At 49.1% G+C, this 17,192-nt stretch overlaps 1 protein-coding gene across 9 annotated transcripts in view; it reads left to right on the top strand.

Moving 5' to 3' along the window:
- Nucleotides 1-17,192, top strand: part of CLEC16A (C-type lectin domain containing 16A) — a 206,445-nt gene that overhangs the window by 44,198 nt on the left and 145,055 nt on the right. For 7 of the 9 annotated variants that reach the window (XM_057748398.1, XM_057748402.1, XM_057748399.1 and 4 more), the window contains one exon: nucleotides 8,829-9,060. In XM_057748398.1, coding sequence (XP_057604381.1) covers nucleotides 8,829-9,060 — 232 coding nt within the window. The remainder of the gene's footprint in view (nucleotides 1-8,828; nucleotides 9,061-17,192) is intronic. The other 2 variants (XM_057748400.1, XM_057748401.1) reach the window with 1 other exon arrangement.

Below are 17,192 nucleotides of genomic sequence, written 5' to 3' on the forward strand. Positions count from 1 at the left end.
CTGACATCCTAGTGGGGAAACAGGCAGGAAACAAGCACGTCAACGCAGATTTAAGGTTCGCGTTTGGGAAGAAATGGAAAACAGCTTTGGGAGATGATGGTGAGGGAGGTCCTCCCTGAGGAGGCAGCACTGGATTTGAGGACGAAGGATGAGGAGCTCACCCTGATGAGAGTGGGGGTGGTGGCGAGGGTTGGGACGGTCAAGGCACGGAAAATGATGGGTCAGAGACCTCGATGGTTATGAACTGGCCGTCTGGGTTCAGAAGAGGGGCTAATAGGCAAGCGACATCCTGGGTCCGTGGCAGAGGGGACATTTTCACTTCACAGACGGGGAGCACGCTCGTTCACCTCCTTTACCGTCTCAGTTTCGGCTCCTAGTAACCCATGGAGGGAGGTGGCATCATCGCCACACTCTCTGCGTGAGGAAGCCAGCGCTCGCTTAACGGGTTAAGGGGTCATTCTGTCATCCCCCAGTTGCGGGGGACTGCAGGCGTCCAGCCCCACGTCCCCAGGCTGATTCTACTTCATGCTCTTCTGCCGCCATCCCTAATGATGGTCTCCAGGTTAGCGTGCGATGTGGGGTTCTGGACTGAACATTTCAGGTCACTGAGAATCACTATTCTTTCATAGTTCATTATGTTTTTTTAGAGAACAAGATGTAGGAAAATACTCCCCCTAAAGAAATACCAGCTCAGTGCTCGGTTTGTCACTGTTTAATCGGAGTGTGAGATATTTTATTCTGCACAAGCGTTGAAACATGCCTCTTCAATCGTAAATATCTTGGGATTAATATCTTGGGATTAATTCATCCTACAAGCATTCATTAGCTCTTGACGGAGTGCCGGACGCAGCATCAGAGGGACAGACTAGGCAAGGCTAGACACTGAGAGGGACAGAGAAGATGACCAGGGATGGGGCACGCCAGGGGATGAGCCTGGTCTCCTACAGACCCAGCAGCACCCTGAGGCTGCTTTCTGAGAAGTCCCAGCACCATCTTGACGTGACCTGCTGGTTCCCACAGAGTCCGAACGCCGGCTGTGTGGGCAGCGGGAGGCTCTGAGCTCCGAGGTAGCCCCGATTCCGGATACATGGGCACTGCTTTGGGTTATGCCTCGGCCACTGCAGCATTCCCTGATAATTTGCCGATTGTGGGAAAGAAAGCCATGCTCCTCTTGTTAATGGAAGTGGCCTGTTACCTCTTCATGTTTCCCCCGCCGTGGGTTTTATTTTCGCCATTAAACTCGGCTCTGTTGCCCAGTCGCTTCGCAGATGTGGCCACAGTTGTGCATTCTGGACGCGTGTGTGGGCTTTGGCCCAGCAGCCCCACGTCACTCAGGGTTTGGCATGTAGCGCACACACCCATACATCATCCCGGAGTTTATTCTGTCTGATGTTTGTTTGCTGATCACTTCATTCTGGGATGGGCATAGGCTTGCTCGGCAGCAGTTATCAGCCCCGCTTCCCTGTCAGGCCGGTTGCGGAGCTTGAGCTGCAGTGCCATTGGTTACGTTGGCGTAAACCTGGGTTACCGTGACCCCTGCGACATTTGGAGCTCTGTGCACGTGAGACAGAAATGGGAATAATTGCACACTGAGCTCGTCCATAATGCCCATCAGGTCAGAGGGCCGCCCTGTGCGTGATGTGATGTGTCAACCGTCCCCAGGCAGGTCTACCTGCTCCTCCGGGCAGTGTGAGCTGGGCGCAGCTGGACCTTCACCTCCACCCTTCAGGGGGCTGGCCCCACACGGGGAGGCTCGGCAGTGCTTGTGGGAGGGGGTGAACGCTTGAGCGGGGCAGCAGGATGGTTGGGCATGTGGAGGGCGCTGAAGCTGCGCTTGCCAGGTTCGAAACCTGGCTTCCCCTCTCCCGAGCAGCAGCCTAGGGCAAGTCCCTCACCCTCGGCAACTCCCTCTCCTCTTCTGTTGTTTGGAGGATAAAGCGAGTCAGTATATGTCAAGTGTCCAGAGCAGCACTGGGCACATTTCACATGCTCACTGGGTGTCAGCGGTGGTTGCTGAAAAAAAAAAACAAGAAAGGGCGCTACTACCTCTGGGTGCCTCACAGGAGCCCTGCGGGGAAAGTGCCAATATGAGGCCCATTTGATGCACGTGGAAACTGAGGCCCATGGAGGAGGAGGCAGCAGTCAGGGTGCACAGGACAGCACCGCGTGGATCCCACCCTGCTCGTGTGCCGTACACCCTGCAGGCCCCAAGGCTGGAGGTCAGGGAAGGGGGTCAGGGGCCCAGGAGCACTTGGGGGAGGTGAGTCTAACCCACTCACACACCAGAAAGCCAGCAAACGGGACGTTGCTAGTTTGATTGGCTTTTAAAAGTTAGCCCCCCTCCCCTGCCATCTCTTCCAGCCTAGCGATCTGTTTGCCAGGGCGGGGTGGGGCGGTGGGGAGGTGCCAATGTTCGAAGGTGAATAAACATTTCTAGAGGGCCCTTGCTGGCAGGCGGCGTGCCGGCCCCTCTGCGTTCAGATCTTACTCAGCCCCGTGGTGGCATGTGAGGGTGCTGCCGTTGTCCCTGTTTTTCAGATGAGGGGAGCGAGGCTCATTTGGTCAGGCCCAGGTCTGCCCTTATGCTGCCCATGTTTTTGTGAGTCATCATGACCTGCCTCCTTCCTTAGAGGCAAACCTCCCTCCTAGTTCTCAAGTCCCTGAGCAGTTGCTCCCTCCGAAGGTAAGCAGAGAGGCCTGGGAGAGCCTGGAGAGTCAGCTCTCTCAGCTTGGCCATTGTGACAGCTCCCACAGACCCAGACAGAATTCCGGGCCATGTCACCTCTCCTTTCCCTTATCTGCCCCCTCCAGCCACCAGTCTCTTTCACCCTCCTTTTCTTCTCAATCAGAATTCTTCCCGAGGTGGCCTGCCTCTTGTCCCCATGCTGCCTTCTCCCCTCCCCCCGCATCACTGAGTAGCACCAAGAAACCCACTCAGCAGGCTGTACGTGCCGAGGCAGGGGCCAGAGACGTCTCTTCCCAGCCGTGAGCATCACACACTCCTTCTTCAACAGCTGGCTGGAGAGGCCACCCGGCTTGCCCAGCACCACCTGCTGCTGCCACCTGGAATCAGGGCAGGCACACTGTGTCCCAGGGCACCAGCCCTGTCACCATGCACACCAGCTCCAGGTGGCCCTGGCCTTGGCAGAAATAAAGGTGACTGGCCGGAGCTCTGAGCTGGCCTTCTGACCATTCTCCCCTCCTCCCAAGTGTTCTGGTGAACTGCTAACACTCAAGACTTGGACCAGTCACTTCCTTCTCCACAAAGGCTTCCTAAGCTCCCCCACCCACCCACCCACCCCCGGCCTGGCGCAGTTCCCCGCTCCTTCCTCTGTGCCCCCAGTGTCCTCTGTTTCCCAGTGTCCGTGTGGGATGCACAGCAGTACATCGCGGCTCCTGGCTGGACTGTGAGCTCCTAGCCCAGCGCCTGGTGTTTAGTCGGGGCTTACCCCCTGGCGACTGCAGCGGAGCCAGTTTCCCAAGTTGTCTGATTTGCTCCTGGCTTGTATTTAGGGCATTACGACAATCTGAATTCACTGGAAATCCTCTAGGTAAACATTTTTTTAAATTGAAGGATAACATGAGTAAAGTGCATAAAAGTGCAGTCATCTTCGCTGTACCGCTTGATGGCTTTGTGCCTATGATTACATTAATGTGTGCAGGTGTCTCCCGCTTTTTGAAAGTTTGCTTTTCTGTTACAGAAGACCTTTTCCCAAAAGACCGAAAGAAACCTAAAGAGGATTTTCACTTTTACAAAAAAAGGTGAAAAGTGAAAATCTAGTACAGTGCTGGTTTTGCAGCAGCTGTTATAGAGGCAGCGGGCCCTGACCAGCAGGGAGCGGTCCCACCAAGCTCCTTCCCAGGAACCACAGTCAGCACCTCTGCATCAAGCCCCGTAGCTTTGAACTGTGTCTGTGAGCATCTGTGCTTTATCACCATTTATTTTGTGCATCTGTTAGCAAGATGCGTCCTGAGGTAATTGCTTCTTAGCTTTACGCCATCCTGGCTTTCAGAAGGTTTCATGGAAACGCTCTACTTTCAGATCACAATTGGAGGTGGGGGTGGGGTGGGAGCTTCTTGTAATTTCAGGTCAAGGTGGAAAACATCTCTGGCATCCCAAGCAGCTCCTTCTCAGTCTATAACTAACACCGCCCCCACCCCTCCCCGCCAGCTAATCACCATTCTGACTTTCAGAGGTGCCTTTTTAAAAGTTTTTTGAAAAATTGTATTAAAATACCTATAACAAGTAACATTTACAGTGGATTAACCATTTTTAAATATAGAGTTCAGTGGCATTAGGTACATTCTTTAAAGGTATTCTTTACATTTTAATGGCACTGGTGATACTTTCTTGGGGTAAAACAACTGAATGCTACAGAAGCGACTAGAGTAGAAAGTGAAAGTTCCCCCAACCTCAGTATCTCCGTCAGAAGGAACCACTGTTTTCAGTTTGTGTATCCTTGCAGACCTTGCTCTGTGTACTGTCATGCAAATATCTATTAACACAGGAAAACATGGTGTATATGTACATGTTTTAAGTCGGCGGTTTTGGTTTTTAACTGTGAACGGAATTCTCGATTGATTGCTTGATTGATTGATTGCAACTGGGTGCGGTCTGTGTTGGAGTCTTTCTAATGGGCGCACCTGGACCTAGTGGAGGACGTCCTGTGTGACATCTGTGGCGTCGGTGATGCTGCCTCTCCTTTCCACTCAGATGCCCGGGCCTTGCATGTTTCCTTTCTTCCTCTTGACCCCTTGCTCCTGACCCCTCTCGCTGTCCTTGCAGAATCTTGTCTCAGATCCCACAGCCCCTGAAAGGCCTTAGTTATTGCTGACCCCCAGGGAGTCACCTTCTCGAGCATTTAACTTTAAAGCAAGGACCAAAGTCCAAGGCATGAAGGCTGGTGGAAGGTGTCATTAACCAGCAGGCAGGGGCCAACACTCTAGGGGGTACTTAGACCCCTCGGCCACTCCTGAAATCTCACTGCTGGCCTTCAGCTGCCTCTGACCCCAGAAGCCAGCCTAAACAACCAGCCACAGAACCCAAGGCTCCCCTCCTGCTTCTCCCACTTGGGTACCCGGCATGATCTCTGGAGTCAGCAGGGAGGGCCCCGTGTCTCCACTCCTCCTCCAGCTCAGGCTTCAGGGCCCTGCAAGGTGAGCCCTTGGTGAAACCGGAGCCTGCGGCCTTTGGGAAATGTAGACCTTACTTGTAGAAGGCTTTTTTCTGAGGCATACATGGTGTGCTTTCTTTATGAAAAGATAAACCCAAAGGCTTTCTGATTTTTTTTTAAAACATTTATTTATTTATTTATGGCTGCGTCGGGTCTTAGTTGTGGGATCTCTGTTGAGGCATGTGGGCTCTTTCTTTGCGGCGTGCAGGCTTCTCTCTAGTTGTGGCATGCGGGTTTTCTCTTCTCAAGTTGTGGCACACAGGCTCCAGGGAGCATGGGCTCTGTAGTTTGTGGCACGCGGGATCTCTAGTCAAGGCCCACAAGCTCAGTAGTTATGGCATGTGGGCTTAGTTGCCCTGTGGCATGTGGGATCTTAGTTCCCGGACCAGCGATTGAACCTGCATCCTGTGCATTGGAAGGCAAATTCTTTACCACTGAACCACCAGGGAAGTCCTGGCTTTCTGATTTTTGACTTTGAAGTGAGCTTTCCAATTTCTTCTGGTTCAGCTCCTGAGGTGTTAGTCTCCTTTCTTCGTCCACCCCTGCCTTTTCTTCTTGTTTTCTTCTTGTTCTCTCCATCACACTGGATGTAGTATGGGGCAGGCTACCACTCAGCAGCAGCCGGGAAGGCCTGCTCTGCTCTGGGTACCTGGTTTGGTGGGAGAGCATGGCAGGGTGTGAGAGGGCCCTTCTCCCAGGGGCTTTCCATCTGGAACATCCGGAGTTGTCCAGTGTAACAAGGAGATTCATGGGAACCAGCAGCCAGAGGCTCTTGACCAGAAGCAGCAGGAATGGTCAGAACTCCCTGCCCACATTTCCCAGCCACACCCTGTCAGCATCTCCATGATAACCATGGGATCTTGATGTTGTTAGTAATAAGAAAAAAAAAAAAAATCAGGCTTTTTAAATATAGAAGAAAAAAGGGGGAAATAAAGTCTATAACTCTAATGTCCAAATGATCCCAGTTGCATTTTTTAAAAAGTTAACGTGTGCATGATTGACTAGAAATTTCAAATCAAACAGAAAGGTATAGAAGTGAAAAACTCTTAAGTGCACTTCTGTGGGTGTGCACGCACAGTACCACCGGCCTTCTTTCTTTCCCCAAACGTGAAATGCTGATATATTCTTATGTAGCTTTCCAGGAAAAGTTGTGTTCACACCATCATAAAGCTTTACCCAAAAGGGACCCTGCTTTGTTTCCTGTTCTTGCTTTTTTACTCTGAGGCATTTCTGCATCAGTATATCTAGGTATAAAAAGGCCTCAGTCTTTTTAACATCTGTGTGGATTCCTACTCTATGGGCAGACCATAATTACCTAACCACTCCCCTGTTGATGGGCATTTAGGTTATTTCCAGCTATTTACTGGGTAGGTTGCATTTTAAAGGTTTGAAATTTCCCTGGTAAGCATCCTTCCTCCCCTCCCTCCCCAACACCGGATCATCAAGAAGAGCAGATCCCTTGGAAAGTTTTTAAAATCATTTTCACAGTTGACTTTTTTTTTGAACGTCGTCAGGGAAAGGAAGGTAACTGTTGTTTGCTTACTGCATCACCAGGCTCTGAAGGAACTTTCTATCCATGATTTCCTTTAGCTCTAGGAGCCCAGAATTACTTGCTCCGTGTTTTAGACAAGGAGCCGGAAGCCCAGAGAGGCCCCAGCGCTCATGTCGGGTTCCACTCGGGTTCCCGCCACTCTGACCAGCCCTGGACCTCATGCACTTCTCCGCTTCCCTTCGTGCTGCCGGTTGTTCTGTACACGAGTCTATACAGAGCTCCGGGAGAGGTTTCTACAGCCAGCCCTGTGAATTTCTTCTGAGTGACGTTTTGCTGTGCATTTGGTCTCAGCTTTCTGTTTCTGACCGCTTTGATTGCGGACGGCATGCTCTGAAATTCACTGAGCGTAAGTTGTGATCAGAGGAAACAGTCACTTCTTCTTGGGGTCCTAACTTACCAGGTTTGGGTCCTTCAGAAGAGGATGAGGGGGAGGGCATCCAGGGCTGCGTTCAATCACACAGCGTCCTAAGTGGGCTCTGATGGATGCCGTCTGTCAAGTGGGGCACGCCCGGAACACCCCCGTCTCAGGGCTCTTGGTTGTTGGCATCTGTAATGCGCTGTTTGGGTTTCCTGGACAGTAGAATCATGTCTCAATTTATCTGTCATTTTTGTGGATGAATAATCCAAAGTAGGTAAATAAAAATTAATGTCTGGATTTGGATGCTAATTTAACTTTCAAATTAGGTTTTGTTTTGAGTGTTATTGAAATTAATCTGTGTTCTTGGAGAGCATTCTGCTTGTTGGCAGGGTACGGTGACCCCCAGAACACAACTGGTGGTTGTTTGGGGTAAATTCAGAAGATGGATAGACCATATCAAGATAATGGAAAAGTTTACTTTAAAAGTTTTCCGTTTTTCAATGGCAGCATGATGTCTGAATATCATCCAGACCCTGGAAAGAGAAAAACTCTTCAGTCAGAATCCTGCCCCAAACAAATCAGGGACAGTGTTTTGTTTTGTTGGTTTTTGTTTTTGTTTTGTCTTTGCTACTTTCTAGACTTGACTCATTTGCATATAAATACTTTTTAAAGAGCACTAAACATGGAACTGATTTTGAGCTCCTGGTGAAGCACTGTTATTTTAGAGAGAGCTTGGGCTTTGGGATTGTGTGAGCTTCAATTTAAATTCTGATTCTGCAACTCAGTAGCTGTGTGACATTGGGCAAGTCACTTAACCCTTCTGAGCCTCACTTTCTCATCTGTAAAATGGGACTGATAATGCCTACATCTCATGGCTGCTATAAGGACTGAGATACAGCCATGTTTTCCACAGTGCGGGATATGAACCATGGTGACACACCAGCCTTTTTCATTTCTCTTAGAAGCTTTCCGACTTTTTAGGGGCAGACGTCTTCCTTGGAGACAGGCTTCCTTTGGGGATGAGCTTTAACTTGTTACTCATACTTGCCAGTCTCCCCTTCTAAAGAGAGCCAGCATTTGGTTACATCCAGTACACCTTGCTTTTTCTTTTCTATTTTTCATTTTTATATTAGCAAGGTACATGGATATTCCATTTCCTTTGTGATATACAGTTCGTTTTAAAGTAAATATATTTAAATTAGAAGTTAATAATGACATCAATGTGCTGTGATTAAGACATAAATTGTGCAGATGGTAAGTGGTTTGGATCCCAGCTCTGCCACCTCCTGGCTGTGTGACCTTGGGCGGGTCATGTAACATCTCTGAATCTCAGTTTCCTTGTCTGAGTATAACATGAGCATAACAACAGTACTATTTTGTGGGGTTTTTGTAAACTTTAAGTGAGATAATATAGTCAGAGCCCTTAGAACAGCACTGGGGACATGGAAAGTACCATAAAAGTGTTAAAAGTGTGTTTCTGACCTTTGGGGAACACGGAGCTGGTGTGGGTAAAGTCCTAAGTCCTAAGAGTGACTTAGAACTTCGGGCAATAAGTGGTAGCTGGTGCTATTGTTTGGATTATTTAATAGTGGTGATGTGGGTAATAGTCATAATAATCAACGGGGAGGTAGAATTTGTTGTTTTTGAAAGGAATTTCTTGGGGCAGAAACTCTTGGGCAGCTTGATAGGAGCCAGTGAGATTCCAACGTTCAAATCCATCTGTTGTCCTGGTTCGACTTTCCAGGCCAAGCCCAGCATCCGGTGCTTCATTAAACCCACCGAGACGCTAGAGCGGTCCCTTGAGATGAACAAGCACAAGGGCAAGAAGCGGGTGCAAAAGAGACCCAACTACAAAAACGTTGGGGAGGAGGAAGACGAGGAGAAAGGGCCTGCCGAGGATGCCCAAGAAGACGCCGAGAAGGCTAAAGGTACAGAGGGTGGTTCAAAAGGCACCAAGACGAGTGGGGAGAGTGAAGGTGAGTGCGCCTGCGATCGCCAACCTGCCAGCCAGGCTGGCCTCTGTGTCTGGTCCCCCTTGTGTGTCAGTGGGTGCAGCTGTCACTCCAGACCCCGGTGTACCTCATTCTACATAGCCAGCCACGCGGAGGCAGCTGTGGGCACATCTGGTACGAGGCCTACCCTCACGGGCTGGGCAGCCTGGAGCAAGAGGCCTTTTCCTCTTAGCCTCCTGCCTCCATTTCCCCGTCTGTCAAAAGAGGCTAACAAATAGTATTTGCTTTGTTATTAAGAGAACGCAGCAGGTTAACACATGTAACATGCTCAGAACCGTGCCTGGCCCGTGTCATAAGTATCTCTTGCTGCCGTTACCTACTGTTCTTCTTCTCATCTTGATCATTATTGCTGTTCTTATTACTCCCGATAACCCCAGGATCATGATTTTTGACAGAAGTCATTATTTCCAGCGCACTGCAGGAAGAAAAATGGCCCGTGCTTAATCAAATTAAATGCCTTTAATAAGATTATGGTTTTTTGGAATCAAATGATCGAATATAATCCCCTAGATTCTTCCATTAAGATTTTTTTCAAGCCTGTTTAGAGTGAGGTACACTTGGGTTTGGTACATATGTGCTCACTAAACAGAATCGTTTTGTCCTCGTTTTTGCCCTTGTCTGGAATGATTCTGGTTTAGTTTTCACCTCCCTCTTGTTGAGATGCTAACACCTCCTCCATCTGGAGAGCATTGCCTGCATTGGGATGAAGCAAGCTTGAACTGTCCAGTTGCTTGTGTCATGGGCCGGGCTCACAGCCACACAGATGGGGTCTTTGGCCACGGCCCCAGGCACTCAGGGTGGAGGAGGTGATGGGGTCAACCAGCGTGGTGGGGGCTCTGCTCGCCAGAGGGGAGCTCCCACCATACCTCCTGGGGCCGATACGGGCTCTCCTCAGCTCCTGGCTGCAGTGTGCTGGGGGCGTGGGGAGCATTTCCTGCGAGCCATCCTCCTGGGTCCTGGGCCAGCAGTGGCTGCTGTGCAGCCAGCTCCCCAGTCCAGCAGCCTGGACTGTGCAAGTCCAGGGCGTCTGAAGCTGGAAAACAGAGCAGCTCAGTAAATCAGTGACTGAGAACTCGTTCGTTTTGGGGAGTTTGCTGCAATTATGCTGCCAAAACCTGCCGCGTCCCCACCCCGCTGGCCCCATTCTGATTTTCTTGGCAGTTTTCAGTGAATGCCGTGATCACACTTTGATAAGTATAACCAGTGTCTCCCTGGTGCCACTGGCCCTCTTTTTAAGGCTGAGGTCTCCAGCACGTTTTTATTTCTGTTCAAAGTGTGCAGTAAGCATCTTGGTTTAGGAATTCCTTTGTGGTTCAGGAAACCTTTGCCAACCAGTGTCACTTTGATGGGGAGGTGGGGCAGACACAAGGTAAGCCATACTCATTTGCTTATTTGGATCGTTTTGACTTTTTTTCGAACTCGAGAGAAAATCATCTGCTTAAACCCTCGGTTTAGCTGTCCTGTAGCCACGGTGGGGGGAAAATGGACTTCTTCACCCCATTTTGTACACTGTGTTCTCATCGATTTTGTTTTGGAAAGATGCTACCTCTTTTGTTCCAGTCCTTTTAAGGGCTGCTCTCTAACCAGGCCGGGGCCATGACTAACCGTGGTGTGGACAGGGGCAGGCTTGGCCTCAAACACACAATCAAATGACTCAGCCAGGCGGCCCAGTCCTGGTGCACAGGGGCTGTGGGGGCTTCGGTGGCTCAGCAAGGCTGCCGTCCCAGCTCCCTGTTGGGACTCCCTGCAGGCTGGGCCCGCCTGCCCTGTGCAGGGGGCACCGGGAAAAATGTTCAACAGCCTCCAGAAGCCTGTTTTCCAGGCCAATACTCAGCCAGGATGTGCCAGGCAGGGCCCAGGAACTTCCCCAGAGGCTTTACTTGAACAGTTGATGCAGACTTCGGAGTCCAGTGGAGCGTGGCTCTCCAAGACCCTGCGGCTCTGTAGTGCCCTCCTGCTCTCTCAAATGCGTATTCGTCTTCCCACCCTGCTCATCGTAAACAAACACAACTTTCACAGGCCCGTCCAGCAAAGAGACACCTCTCTGGGCAGCAGCAGCTGTATTGTGGGCTTTGCGCATTGTTTATCTGATCTCTTATTCTCGTGTTTGAAGGTGTGGCTGCTGGGTGTTCTCTCCTTAGGCTGTATCTGTGTTTGGGTGAAACCACCAGCTGTTAATGCCTGTGACTTGGAAGGGTGTCAGGCACATTTTCTCACTCACTTTCGAGCCAGAGGACAGTGCAGATGGGGGAGTGCCAAGGAGATGGGGGATGTGACTCGCGGTCCTGTCTCACCAGCTAGACCTGTTGTGTGCCTTGGCTGGTCCCCTCAAGCTTGGACCACATTTTCCCATCTGGAAGTTGTGACTATAGCATATGTAATACCTTTTTTTTTTTTTTTTTAAATGAGAATATGTTAAGATTCTTATAGTTGCAAGATTCAGATATTCAACTCACACTAGCTTAAGCAAAAAAGGCAATTATTGTTCACGTAACTGGGAGGCCTGGGCGGGGCTGGACTCAGGTGCACAGACAACCATTGGCAGCGGGAGGCTCGCATCCTGCCAGCCTACCACCAGCTGGAGAGGGAGCTGCTCCTTCCCAGGGGCTGCAGCTGGAGCCTGGAGCCGAGGCGCGTTGGTGCTGATGGGCCTGGCTTGCCCATCGAGGGCTGTTCTGTGCTGATTGGCCAGGCCCAGGTTGTGCGTCTACCCAAGGTGGCTCCCTCAGAAAGAAATGCGGTGTGTTTCTCAGAAGAAGGGGGCATGGGTGCCAGACCAGCAGGAAGAGCAGGTGCTCCCTTAGAAAGCCACACTGTTTCTGGGTACTTTTCCATTTTCCTCAGGCCATCGTCTCCCTTCCTGATTTTTTTTTCTTTTCCATTCCCTTCCTGTTTTGAGGTGGACGTGCGGCTATTTTCTCCTTCAAGTTAGTTCTTCTCTAGCGTGCTTCTTGCATTGTCCCTGGACCTAGGCACTTGTTGACAGCCTTGGCTCTTCCGTAGAGAGATGCTGGCACCAGTTCCCCCTGCGTGCCCTGGCATCCCTGTTTCAGTGGTGAAATCTTTACTTAAAAAGGCAGCGTAAAGCAGAGGAGTGAAAAGGCATGTGGTCACAAGTCACAATTCTGCCATGACCTGATTTGAATGTGGCGCTGACTTGTTTTTTTCTACAAATGCAGCACCCAGAATTCACACCTCCTCCACATTGAAGCCCAGACAAGGAAGTTGTGTGAAATGAATGTGCACCCCTGGACCCCCCGCTCCCATCCCCAGTTTGCAAAGAAATGTCCTCTGCCTCAGGTCCCAGGTGATGGGCGACTCATTCTGAAACCAAAAAAAAAAAAAAAATCACAGGGCCCCTCAACTTTCAGAAATTGAATGCTGAAAGGAAGACCAGAGTGCTCTGGTCCCTCCAGCCAGAGGAGTGTCCACCCAGATGCACATTCGCGTCAGTCTGCTTTTCCGTCTAAAAGACGGTCATCTCTTTTTGGATTCAGTTAGAGCAGTCACTTAATAAACAGACCTGGGACAAGAGAATGAATCAGGTGAACCTCTTGTTCGAAAAATAGGGTTTGGCTTATGGAAAAATAGGTTTTTTGCTTATGGAGAAAGTGTAGGCATCAATATCACAACCTGACCTTCAAAGCTTACTGCTTTCTTGAGTCCCCACGTAGGCATGGAGGGACGGCAACAGCACTGACTTTGAACCTGCCAAGTCAGCTGGGAGTTGGGGGTGCCTAGGAGCTTGGAGCCCCAGCTTGGCTTTTTTAAAGTCTCTATTGAAATCAAATGGAACCTGGCCTCATTTCTGCAAAGCCAGAGGCAACCTCAGGCTCGACAGTTTTCTGATTGGGGTGAGCCAGGGACTAGATATCAGGAGGTCAGGGTCTGCATCCCAGACTCCTGTGGTTCTGCCCCCCTAGCAGCTGTGTGACCTTGGGCGAGTCGTCACTCTTTCTGTGCTTCTTTACCAATAGAGGGGGCTGTCAGCAGTGAGAACATTTAGTGCCTCAGTGTTTAGCATGTGACACGTGAGCACTGAATAGATGCACTGGCAAGATGGGGAGCGAGTGAGGAGCCTGGAAGGAGGACTTGAGCTTGGCTGGTGGGACTTTGTTTTTGGTCATCCTGGCAAGTTTCTGTGGGGCCTGTTTCTCTGTTAATTTTTATAATGAATAGTGAGGTGGGTGAGTGGGGGTGGAGCAAGAGGAGGTGGGGAAAGGATGGGTAGGCTGGGCCACTGGGGCAGAGAGATGTCGGAGCACCAGCTTTTCCACTGGGCTTAACTAATGTAAGGAGAACGACTGGAGGTCAGTTTAGACAAATGCTCTGAAAATCAACTTCCCAGAAAAAACATTCTGAATTCAATCCTGTGCTATCCAGTAAACAATAATAAAAAAGCAAAGGAAGAGGTACCCCAGATACTCAGTGCATACACACCCTGTCATTGTCAGGCGCTGCTGGCCTCTTGAAATTCTGCTCCAAAGCCAGCCAGTAGCATGCAGCCCTTCCCGTGTTTCCTAGGTAACCAGCAAGGGCATCCTGCTCCTCTTTCCCTTAACCTTCTTTGGAGGCCTTCTTATCACCCCCTTCCCCTCTTTATTGTCTGGCCTCACCGTGATTGCTGGAATGTTGACCACAGAGGGCAACTGAGAAAATCCTTGAATTTGTCAAGTCAAAGACTGTTGGGAGGTCATGCCTGCCATTTCCCTGAAAAGCACTTCATTTACCAAATATTAATCAGATTAGAATGCCCATCATCTTGGGAAGTTGATGAATTATGGCTGTTATTTAAAAAAAATAAAGAACATCAGAATACTGGGAAAGCCTACGGATTGGGCCAGAGTGGTCATATTAAGGGACAGAGGTTGACGTCCTTGGGTCCTGAGAGTCCTCAAGCCTCTCCTGCGCATTCACGTGATTGTGCAACCACCTCCAGCTTCCAGCCCCAGAACGCTTCATCCTCACACACCGAAACTGTACTCACAAAGCACCTCCCCATCCTCCCTTCCTCCTGCCCCTGGCAGCCACTACCCTGCTTCCTGGCTCTATGAATCTGACTAGTCTAGGTGCCTCATATAAGTGGAATCAATGCAGCATTTCTTTCTGTGGCTGGCTTATGTCACTGAACATCATGTCCTCAAGATTCACCCATGTTGTAACATGTGGCAGGACTTCCTTTTTAAGGCCAAACAGTATTTCATTCTTTGGATATACTACATTCTGCTTATCCTTTCATCCATCGATGGACACCTGGGTTGCTTCCAGCTTTTGGCTCCCATGAATAATGCTGCTGTGAACATGGCTGTGCAGATCCTCTTTTGCTTTTGGAGGTTTTTGTGGAAGCAATAGAGGCCCAGGAGGGCCCGGGCAGGGCCTGCTGAAGCCAGAGGAGCGGGACGTTTGGGTACTTTCTCCCAGCTCGGCAGCTTCACAGGCACGTCCCTCTACTCCCAGAGGCTCGAAACTCAGTTGTGTGAGGGGTCCTCCCACCACCAGGCTGGGATGCTGGAGCCTTCACGGTCATGGGCCATGGTACCTGGCATAGGAGCTGATACCGCACAGATGCTTGTTCATACAACACGGCCGACAGGCAGAGCCGGAAGAGGAGCCCACAGCAGCCAGGAGCAGAGCCCACCTCCTGATCCCTCTGTACCTTGGTTTCCCTTCTGTAAACTACAGAGATTCCGCTAGATCAGCACTGGCCCAACTGTAGGATGTGGAGATGGCTTTGGGTGGGACAGAGAGGGCCTTGAAGAGAGGATTCTTGGTGAGAGGATTCTCGCCGAGAGCTCAGCTCCAAGGGAGTCTCGTGGTTGGTGTGCACGTCTGACATCCCTTCACGTTCCCCAGTATCCCCTTCCCATGCACACAGCAAGGCCTCGGCACTTTTTTGTTTATTCATCATGTGTATATTTTCACAGTTGCTTTCTATTTATACAGGTTTTATGCTGATAGTAGTGATTTCTAAAAATGTTTTATTTGGAAATAATTTCAAATTTATAACCCCGGTTGCTTCTTGTCTTCATTTGCTCTCTGTCTCCACATGCACTCACACACTGTCTACACACACACACACACACACACACACACACACACACTCACTCACTCACTCTCTCTCTCTCTCTCTCACGCTCTTTTTCTGGATGGGCTGCACCCATCATGCCCCTTTTGTCCTGAATTCCTCAGTCTGTATTTGCGAAGCGCAGGACATTCTCTGTCGTGACCACAACACAGTTATCAGCTTTGTAACGGTTTTCTTCTGTCCATGCTCCAGTTTATCTATTTGCCTAATGACGTCCTTTGTAGTTCCTCCCTCCAGTGACAAAATCCGGTCCAGGGTCATGTCCTGCCTTGAGTCACCATGTCCCTTTAACCTCCTTTACTCCGGCATGTCTGCAAGCCTTTCTCTTTTACAACTTCGACATTTTTGAAGAATGCAGAACCTCCTCCTCCTTTGTTTTCATAGAACGTTCCTCATTCTGTCTTTGATGTTTCTTTGTGATTAGATTGAAGTTGTGTGTTCCTGGCTGGAATACAGCATAGGGGACATGTCCTTCCCAGGGTGTCACATCTGGAGGCACATGGTGCCCTTCTGTCCCTCATGAGTGATGTTAATTTTGGCCACCTGGTTAAGGTTTGGCCCAGTTTCTCCACTGTATCGTTGCTTTCTCTTTTCTTAGCAATAATTAGCCATCCATGGGGAAACACTTGGAGATAATTGAAGATATTCTGTGCCTCATTAAAATCCTCCCTTAGGATCCTCTTGCACTGCTGGTGGGGATGTAAATTGGTACAGCCACTAAGGAAAACAGTGTAGAGGCTCCTTAAAAAAGTAAAAATAGTGTTAACTACGTGATCCAGCAATCCCACTCTTGGGCATATATCCAGAGAAGACAAAAACGCTAACTGGAAAAGATACATGCACCCCAGTGTTCATAGCAGCACTATTTACAATACCCAAGATGTGGATGCAGCCTAAGTGTCCAGAGAAAACTCTAATTCAAAAAGCTACTTGCACCCCAATGTTCACTGCAGCACTGTTTACAATAGCCAAGACATGGAAGCAACCTAAATGTCCATTGACAGATGAATGGATAAAGAAGACGTGGTGTATATACACGATGGAATATTACTCAGCCATTAAAAAGAAAGAAATAATGCCATTTGCAGCAACATGGATGGACCTAGAGATTATCATACTAAGTAAGACAGACAGGGAAAGACAAATATCATATGATATCACATATATAGAATCTAAAAAAAAATACAGATGAACTTATTTACAAAACAGACTCACAGATATAGGAAACAAACTTATGGTTACTAAAGGGGAAGTGGCGGGGAGGGATAAATTAGGAGTCTGGGATTAACAGATACAAACTACAGTACTATATATAAAATAGATAAACAGCAGGGACCTACTGTAGAGCACAGGGAACTATATTCAACATCTTGTAATAACCTATAATGGAAAAGAATCTGAAAAAGAAAAAATATATATAGATAGATTCACGAATCACTTTGCTGTATACCTGAAACTAACCCAGTATTGTCAGTCAACTATAATTTTAAAAAAATCCCCCCTTAGATATGGCATTCATTGATGATTCTTGCTAACCCAAACTTTACGAAGATGGTGTAGAATGTTGGTATTCCAGTGTCAACACTCGGTATTCCACTGTAGGCAAGATTCCTCCCTTCTTCCCATTCATTTATTTATTTATCTATCTATTCTTGGCAGACGCATGGATTCCAGTTTTTTAGTGGTTTATTATTCATTCCTGTATTTAATTAATTTGATGCTCAAATTGTCCCAGATTTGGCTCTTGAGAACGCTTTCAAGCTGGCTATGTCTCTGTGATCTGCCCCCCATCATTTTTTTTTTCAAGTAGTCCTGACACTTTCTGTCATAACAAGGTACTCCAAGTTCATTTCCCACCTAACTCTGCCCTTCCTCGGCGTTAATTTCTCTGAAAAGCCCAGGTTCCTTTCAACGAGTGATGGTATTAGAGGCCAAGGTCTGGGCACCAGATGTGCTCATCACTACATGGGGTGTCTTGCTTCTTGGCCCTTTCAATGCACAGAGCTAGGAA

Source organism: Hippopotamus amphibius, chromosome 9 (genome assembly GCF_030028045.1).
Source record: "Hippopotamus amphibius kiboko isolate mHipAmp2 chromosome 9, mHipAmp2.hap2, whole genome shotgun sequence".
In the NCBI taxonomy this organism is placed as follows: domain Eukaryota; kingdom Metazoa; phylum Chordata; class Mammalia; order Artiodactyla; family Hippopotamidae; genus Hippopotamus; species Hippopotamus amphibius.